The 9,697-nt window shown below is 38.2% G+C and overlaps 1 protein-coding gene across 1 annotated transcript; it reads right to left on the bottom strand.

The window, feature by feature from the left end:
• Nucleotides 1-1,963: 1,963 nt before the first annotated feature.
• LOC125176940 (olfactory receptor 52E5) lies at nt 1,964-2,905 on the bottom strand. Its single transcript, XM_047878877.1, has one exon. It carries the CDS (start codon nt 2,903-2,905, stop codon nt 1,964-1,966), a length of 942 nt encoding a protein of 313 aa, XP_047734833.1.
• Between the last annotated feature and the right edge of the window lie 6,792 nt (nt 2,906-9,697).

Raw genomic sequence — 9,697 nt, 5'->3', positions numbered from 1 at the left:
GATCTCCTGATCACTTTTTCCATTTATTTATGTATTTGAGTATATTTGACACAAAATATCATTTTTTCCATTCTTTTCCTAAGTCACATTATCATCACCTTATCCCAGTTCTCTGCATATTTCTTGTTCCCCCTACCTTGAGTTTCAGCCAGAGTCTCATTTCTAAACAGAAGCCAGCTTCATATTTTTGGAGCTCCCAGAATACCCAAAGGAATCAATTGCCTTACCTAGTTCACATGCTCTAATAAGAATGACTTTATATTAAGTCAATAGCCACTGTATTACAGTTTGTCCTAAAGCTTACCCTAATAAGAACTGTGGGCAACAGGGTTTCCCTGAGGCCTCAAATCTAGATAGGGCCTTCTTCTTTTTTTTTCCAATTTACCAAAATGGCTTTATTTTATTTATTTTTTCAAATTTTTATTTAAATTCTATAGTTAACATATAGTGTAGCATTGGTTTCAGGAGTAGAATTTAGTGATTCATCACTTACATATAACACCCAGTGCTCATGACACCAAGTGCCCTGCTTAATGCCCATCACTCATCTAACCCATCCCCCATCCACCTCTCCTCCATCAACCCTTAGTTTGTTCTCTATAGCTAAGAGTCTCTTATGGTTTGCCACCCTCTCTGTTTTTATCTTATTTTATTTTTCCTTCCCTTCCAATATGTTCATCTGTTTTTTTTCTTAAATTTCACATATGAGTGGAATCATATGGTATCTGTCTTTCTCTAACTGACTTATTTTGCTTAGCATAATACTCTCTAGCTCCATCCATGTTGTTGCAAATGGCAAAATTTCATTCATTTTGATGGTTGAGTAATATTCCATGGTATATATATACCATCTCTTCTTTATCCATTCATCAGTTGATGGACATTTGGGCTCTTTCCATAATTTGGTTATTGTTGATAATGCTGCTATAAACATTGGGGTGCCTGTGCCCCTTTAAATCAGTATTTTTGTATCCTTCGGGTAAATGCCTAGTCGTTCAATTGGCTGGGTTGTAGGATAGTGTTATTTTTAACTTTCTGAGGAACCTCCATACTGTTTCCCAGAGTGGCTGCACCAGTTTGCATTCTTAACAACAAGGTAAGAGGGTTCTAGATAGGGCCCTCATAATTCTTTGGGCTTTCTAGTCTCCTGACAGACAGACCCTCTGACCAAGGTAAGGGATGAGGGTCATTAAGAGCCCCAAGCACTGAGGTAACCCAGAACGGACCCCTCACCTCATACCAGTGACTATATACTAGAATTGGGTTTAGTAAGCTAAATCTACATATGCTAGAAGTAACAACCACACTACAAATACATTTTTTTTACTATTTCCAAATCTTTTCATGTTTTACAAACTTCAAAGATTTTTTCAACACTTTTTTTGAGTTCACAGTGCCAGATTAATATTGCTTTATAGCATTTTATTGGCATGTATACTGAAGTTCAAAGAGCTTTAAGTGTGGTTCTCAGGTAAATCTTTCAGTCAAGGGCAGAGCCTGAATTTAAACCTGGCTCTTATGACTCTAAGTTAATTTCTTTTGCAACTATATCCTACTTGATATTGATGAAATCCCACATCATTTTAAGACATGAGCTTCACCTTCTGACATGTGAATGAAGAGAAGTTCAATGTGGAGGGAAATTATTCAAGGCAGTTACTGGGGCCATACCTTTTTGCAAATCTTATTCTCTCTTTAGGAATTTTGTAATATCTGTGGGGTTTAAATGTGAGTGGTTTTGTTTTGTTTGTATTTTTCTTGCGGCAAAATAAAGAGATAGTTTTAGAATTTCTGAGATATTCCTTCCAGTGGCTTTACAAATTGGGAGGAATGGGGGAAATACATTGTGATTATCCTGTGTGGGAGTGCTGGAGTTTTACAAAATATTCCCTATGTTTACTTCTGCTTTGAACTTATTATTATTTCCCTAACCCATCATAAAAAATCCTCATAGGGCTAAATGTCAATAGACTTTAGGGTTAAGCATCCTTAGTACACGCTCTCTTATCTGTTTTGTCCTGACCCCATAGATAACAGGGTTAAGAGCGGGGGGAACAACCACATACAGATTGGCCAGAAGAATGTGGATGTAATGAGGGATGTTGTGGCCAAAGCGATGTGTCATGAAGGAGAAGAGGGCTGGTAGGTAGAAAGCTACCATGACACAGACATGGGGGCCACATGTGCCGAGTGCCTTGAGCCTGGCATCCCAGGAAGGTAGATGGAAGACTGCTCGGAGGATTTGAACATAGGAGAATCCAATCACAGAAAGGTCGATGTATCCCACTGAGAAAGCAATCAAGCCATAGACAACATTGATCCTAATATTGGCACAAGCCAACTTTGCCAAACCCATGTGTTCACAGTAGGTGTGAAGAATAACCCGGACACCACAGAAAGGCAATCTTAGGATGAGAAATATGAATGGAGTCACAAACACCAAAGTCCTGACTATTATGACTATGCTCAGGATAGCTATCACCTTATTGGTGAGGATCATACTATATCTCAGGGGGTTACAGATGGCAATGTATCTATCTATGGCCATGACTGTCAGCACCACAGACTCCAGGCCAGTACATATATGGATAGTATACATCTGTGTGATGCAAGCACCAAACCCAATCTCCGTGAGATTGAACCAGAAAATTCCTAGCATCTTGGGGATGGTGGCTGTAGACAGGCCAAGATCAGTGCAGGCCAACATGGCCAGGAAGTAAAACATGGGTTGGTGGAGGCTGTGTTCAGTCTGGATCACAAACAGGATAGTAATGTTCCCTAGGAGGGCTGTCAGATACACTGCAAAGAAGGGGAAGCCAATCCAGATGTGCACATCTTCTAGTCCTGGAATCCCCACCAGAAGGAAGGAAGAGGGGTGAAACTGTGTATTGTTGGAATGCAGCATATTGGTGGGAGTTGGTTATAGACTCATTTCTTGCAGGAGTTTTCTCGCTTCCAGGGAGAGACCCTAACCTCTTTCATAGCATGTTGCCTACTTTCTGGAGAAACAGAAAATCCATTCTTTAATTCCATAATACAGCAGAGGAGGCCTAAAGAGGCAATGTGAGGCACAGTTAAAAAGGCACTCTTACTTCAAAGTATTTGCCTCATCTACATAGAAAACCATGTAAAAAATTTCCAAATACAGCAGTCCTGAATGTTTCTTCCCTTCCATGTGTAAGGAAGAATCTGCATATGCAAATATTTATTATCAGTTTTGTCTGTTAATCATAAACAAGGATGTAAAGCATAAACAAGATGGTGTGTGTGTGTGTGTGTGTGTGTGTGTGTGTGTGTGTGTGTATGTGTGTAGTATCACAGGACTGGGAATGAGATGGATGGTTCAGGGGAATGATACTTGCAAAATAGAGGGACTGGATAGCTGGTGCTTAGATCTGAGCTAAGGAATGGATTAAGAAATTTTGACATATTGGGAGACTATTATGTGATTCAAGCAAAGTAATACCCCTCCTAGAACTACAAAGTCTTATCATTCAGTAGATTAAATCACATTCTCATTCCTAAACAGTTTAACACTGGTTGTTCCCAGATATTTTGAAGAGCCTTTTGTGATTTTTGATCTTCTTTTCTGCCTTCTTCATGATGCATCGTATTAATGGATAATCCTTCATGCTGCCTGGATAGTGACAATATGTCTATCTTTTTTTACAGTTAGAGCAGTACCAAGGCCAGATACTGGCCTGCATTTGGGAACAGGTTAAGTTATATTAGTGCTTTAGCTAGTTTCCCTTATATAGTGATGGAAGCTAATGTGTTGAAGCTGGCATCAGGCTTATTTACTCTAACAATGGACTCTACCTGGTGTGCCTTGTGGTTGAGTCTGTGTTGTAACTGGCCCTGTGCCATGGATGTAACCTGTAACATGGTGGAGCTGTGGGATTCTTGGATGTGCCCAACCATTAGAAACTGTTCTGTTACAGGGTGTGTTCTGTGGGGTGCTCTGGGGCATGGGTGAAATACCTACAGTGACTGGGCTTGTTGAGTGTGGGCAGTGCTACATCTAAGGCAGTGCCACATGTTTTGCCTTGATGTTCCTTTGAGAGTGCAATGAGTTCTGATATGGTGGTACCAATTTTACAGAAATTCCCATGACGTGGCTTTAACAGAGGCCTCAAAAACTGCTTTGGAGGTATAATGATATCTCATTTAGATTGGGATTTGCTCATACTGTGTCTAATTTTTAAAAATAATGTACTGTGCAGTTGCTTTCAAAGACGTGCTATAATCCTACTGGAGGAGGGAAAATACATTATGAGGTGTTCACTCTCTGGATTGTGTTGGTCCAGTCTTTTCCTACTTTTTTAAAAAATGTTTTTATTTTATTTTTGAGAGAGGGAGAGGGAGAGGGAGAGAGAGAGAGACATGAGTGGGGGAGGGGCACATGAGTGGGGGAGGGGCAGAGAGAGAGGGAGACAGAATCTGAAGCAGGCTCCAGACTCTGAGCTGTCAGCACAGAACCCAACACAGGGCTCAAACTCATGAACTGCCAGATCATGACCTGAGCCGAAGTTGGACGATTAACCAACTGAGCCACCTAGGTGCCCCAGTTTTTTCCTTCTAATTGGGTCTGATCCCATGAAAATCAATATCCACACCTTCCGCCCCACCTATTACATTTACCTAGATTCACCTTTCTATGCACCCTTTAATATGTCAGAGAATTCTTTTCATTTTCCTTTCTAATAAGAAGAAAAATAACTCAGGTTGTGTTATGATGAAAAAAGTCTAGCTCTACATTATGCACCAAGTACTTGCTCAGTACTTTGCAAGTATTATTATGCATAAAGGTTAAAACAGGTCTGAGATCAGGACCACTATTGTCCCCATTTAAAGAGAGGGTAAATGGAGCTCAGGCGAAAGGATTAAAAACTATATCCAAATTAATAATTGCTTCTATTAATCATCAAATTGTAAAAATTGGAAATTGGGAGTGACAACATGGATCACGTGGGCTGGTTTGAGAATTGAAAGTTGTAGACACGTGATGCTGCTACTCTGCCCTGCATTGAGATTCTATGTAAATGTCAGCACTGAGGAGAAGAAGGAGAAATATTTCCTGAGACCACTTCTTTCCATTCCATTTGCCACTTTCTGCCATGAATTCCCTATTATTTTTCATGCAATGTACTTATTTCTATTAATGTGTAGTATCTTTTCAGTAACAAATAGTTGAAAACTATGAATAATTTATTCATCCTAATTATTTCTTCTAATTAATTATTAAGCACTGTTGGCTCTGTTTTTGAAATTTATACTATTTATGTTTTTATCTTCATTTTTTTCCTATTTTTCTATTTTTATTTTCGCCAATATACCTTGGCTGACCAACATTGTGAAACTGATCTATTACCAAATTGTCTTACTTGGTTTTTCAGTTTTTGTGTTTCCTCCCATCTACTGCTTCTAGAGGGACCGATGATAAATACCAATATGATAATCACACCCCTACTTGTGGGATATAATTATTACTAGTTTAAAATACTTAATTCCTGGGGCTGCTGGGTGGCTTGGTCGGTTGGGCGTCTGTCTCACTTTGGCTCAGGTCATAATCTTGCCATTCAGAGTTTGAGCCCTGCGTCAGGCTCTGTGCTGACAGCTCAGAGCCTGAAACCTGCTTTGGATTCTGTGTCTCCCTATCTCTCTGCCACTCCGCCAGTTGTGCTCTGTCTCTCTCTGTCTCTCAAAAATAAATAAACATTAAAAAAACCATTTAAAATACTTAATTCGTCCATGGCCATTTTGAAAGATAAAAGAAAAATAGAGGTTATAATAAATCACAATAGTATTAACTAGGAAACTATAGACAACATTTCATTGGCACAAAACTTAAACTTCAGGGCTAAATGATTTAATCTGTCAGTGAAATAGGACAGAATATGGAATACCTAAATTTGGTGGAAATAAGACTTCAATGGGAAAGAATTAGCAAAAGGAACAAAGATTGTGTTCAAGTTTATTTTATATATTCACCGGTTCCTGTGACTATAAACACAGGTTCTTCTGTGATATGCAGCTTCCAACTTGATGGCTGTTATTTCTAACCTTAAGATCATGTGTTTGTTACAGGAATTACGTTTTGTAAAATGTTAGCTCTGAAGAGTTATATTGTTCACTTGAAGTTTTAAACTTCTTGTATGTATTCACTAACATTGTCACAATTAACCAATTGTCTCACAATGACTTAAATGCTCTTGTCATAATTAAGCTGAACAACTGAAAAATTGTGTAGATTCTCCTGTGAGTGAAAAAAATCATTTCCAGACTCAAAGTGTAAGCTAGCTTCTCCTTTTTAGTGAATGTGCCAATAAAATAAAAATTTTATTTTTATCAGATTCATTATCATAAGCAAGTGAAATCTCCATTCTCTGAGCTATGAGCCAAATCTGGCCCACCATCTGCATTTGTAAATAAAGATATTTTGGAACACAAACATTCTTGTTAATTTGCATGTTTTCTATGGCTGTTTCCACCTTACAGTGGCAGAGTTGAGCAGTTATGCTCAAGAACTACTGGCCAGCAAAGCTAAAAGTATGTATTCTTTCTCCCTTTATAGAGAAAGTTTGCCAACTCTGACATACAGGAATAAAACCAGCAATAGTGCCTTATGTGAAAAGAAGTCAATACTTTATAAAATGACACCAAAGACTCTTAAACACTAATTATGACCCACCTATATAGTCTTACCTCTACACTTCGGTTAAATTGAACTTCATACTTTCTGAATACTTTTTTCTTCATGTCTTCTTATTTCTTCCAATGAGGAAATCTTCTCTACAAGCTCCAATCAACAAAATAGTTCTTAGCCCAGATTTAATGATATACCATCCACAGTGCCTTCCTTAATTGACTTATTTCAGGATTACTTATACTTTTTGTTATTTTTTCCCAAAAGTCTATCTATCTCTCTGTTATGTTAGTTATCACTGGTCCTCAAAGTGTGTCCCTAGTCCAGGAGTATCAGCATCATGTGGTAATTTGTTATAAATGCAAATTCTTAGACAATATTCCAAATCCACCTAACCAGTAACTCTGGGGGTGAGGTCCAATAATCTGCGAATAAACCCAGCAGGTGATTCTGATGCTCATTCCAGCTTGAGAAACTGGTAGACATCTACCACTAGGGTATAGTTTCCTTGGCATCAAAGCCAGTGTCAGATTTATCTCCATGATATCATGATACTTTATACAGTGACAGGCTGTGGTCATTAATTAGTGGCAAGCAATAATTAACAAATGAAAATAGAGTAGAAATAACAATCTTTCCTGTTATATACAGTGTTTTAGATTAAATTCCATAGGAACAGAACTGGGATATAGAATGGTGTGCAGAAGGAATTTTGAGTTTTCTGGGGAAACATACTTGTGAAAATGTCAATAAGGTAGGATCTGTTCAAAGGAGAAACTGACCTTTTGTGAGGTTGCATCTGACACCTCCCATGATAAAATGGGAAGCTTTGGAGCTGGAAGAGCCCTTCTAAATTATCCCACAATGAGGCAAGGAAGCCAGTTATTTGTATTCCCGTGGTATCTAGTCATTGACCATGGGCCACCCTGTGTGATGGGGCACAACTTTGGATGAGGTAGTTCCTTCCAGGGTGGGGTGCAGATGTGAGCTCTCAGAATCTGATATCCCCAGCAGCCAAGGGATAGATGGGTAGGTCCTAAAAAGCAGATTTGGGAGAGATATGATAGTACATGCTACAGATGGCATTGTGTCTCTGTTCTCCCTTGGCCTTATCTTATCCTTTAGTCTTGGGAAACATTCTTTCCTTACTTATTTTTCTTCATTTAAACCTCACATCTCACTCTGTCTTCTTTCTCTACTTGCAAATATTCTCTGTAACTCTATGGTTGGGGCAAAACATTAATTTGCTACGCTCTGTGGCTTTGAATAAAATTCATGTTTATTCCTAGTTTAATAAAACAACCTTTCTGAGATGCATCAGACATAATCCCCACTTCCAATGCAGGCACATGCACACACACACACACACACACACACACACACACACTTTAGTGTACTACAGAAAAGCTTATAGATCTAAGTTCACTCTAAGTAACTGTCACTTGAGAATACATGCTCTGATTTTGTTTTTTTTCTGGGCTTGAGACTGAATCTCACACAGTCATTATAACTCCAGCTTTCCTGTTACCTGGAGACTAGAAATAACTAAAGATAACTGGCTGTGGCATGCCTACAACCAGGGAATGGTAAATTCGTCATCTATTAATGTCCTCATCTCCATGAGATCTTCTTCAAGAAATCTCTCTTGGCTTTTAAAACATTTCTTTGTGTTTTTCATCTAACTCTCAGAATACTTTTTGAAATGTGCTTACTCTTGTCTTCCTTTATCTTTCTTTTAAGTAGTGTTCTGTCCTTGTCTGCAGTCTCTACTCACCCAGGTGCCTCCTGAGAATGCTTCCATTCACTTTCCTAACTGTAAGCACTACATTTTTTCTCTGGTGCTTCTCAAAATACGTTTCTAGAATATTTCTTTCACAGTTCACTATACATCTCCAAATACTTTTACAGAATGTCTGCTTCGATTATAACTAAGGCACATCTTATCCACCAAGTTCTGTAGTAGGTTGATCATCTTTACTCTGAAACCATTTCTCCACTTTCCTGAATTTTAGTTGATGGTGTTATATACACAGTATTCCAGGCAAGAAACCTTGGAGACATCATCTATACTTTTCTCTTCTCTATATTCCTTCATGCTTCACATCCAAACAGGCATTAAATCCTGGAAATTCTCCATTTAAACACAGTTAACTGTAATTGGGCAACCACTAGGTGCCTAGTCTTAGTGTTTAAAGTACTGTGTGGGCAAATTCAATCAAATCCACGCCTTCTTCTCAGGATCATTTAGTCTAGTGAGAGAGACCAACTTTAACCAAATACATTTAAATAGTGTAAAGTAACAACTGGGCTACAAATAAGAGTCACTGTATACTAAAGCTCATTTAACCTGACCAGAGTTCATGGGGAATGCTTTCCTGAAGAAGTGTTAACTAAATTGATAGCTGAAAGATAAGAGTCCAGTAACAGTAAGTGGAAGAGAGGAATGAGTGGAGAAGAATACTTCTAGTTAATGGGAACAGGAAGTGCAAAAACTGAGGGATGGGATTGTGTAGGTACGTATGGTTAATTTTAAGGAATTTTCTCTTCATACTAGAAGCAATGAGAAGACACTGTAAGTATAAGGTACAGTGTAACATGATGCAATTTACATTTCAAAAAAATCACTCTGGTTCACTGTCAAAATGTATTCAGGGCAAGAAGTACATTTGTAATCAGATCAGTTAGAAACTTATCACAAACATCCAGGTGGGAGATGATGTTATCCTGTACCATGCTATTAGTGATGGAGAAGGATTGCAGTAGGTCAACTTTATAACAATTTAATAGGGTTAGTCTTCAGAAATAGCTTTCAAATTTAACTTTTCTTCCTGTTTACAATAATTGAGTAAATTAAGACTTCCATAATATTTTATCTTAACTTTTTCTATAATTTACCCCTCTTCACCAATGGCCCTCAATATTTTTTTCTTTTGAAAAACATATATCTAATCTATATAATCCTGTTAATAAAATGTGATTGAGAAGCAGTGATTCACATCCTAAGAGAAAGGAGCAAGGGACTCTGCAGAACCAGGGGAGAGGGATTGAGGG

The sequence above is a fragment of the Prionailurus viverrinus genome, chromosome D1, assembly GCF_022837055.1.
Source record: "Prionailurus viverrinus isolate Anna chromosome D1, UM_Priviv_1.0, whole genome shotgun sequence".
In the NCBI taxonomy this organism is placed as follows: domain Eukaryota; kingdom Metazoa; phylum Chordata; class Mammalia; order Carnivora; family Felidae; genus Prionailurus; species Prionailurus viverrinus.
This window is presented reverse-complemented; position numbering and strand designations above follow the sequence as displayed.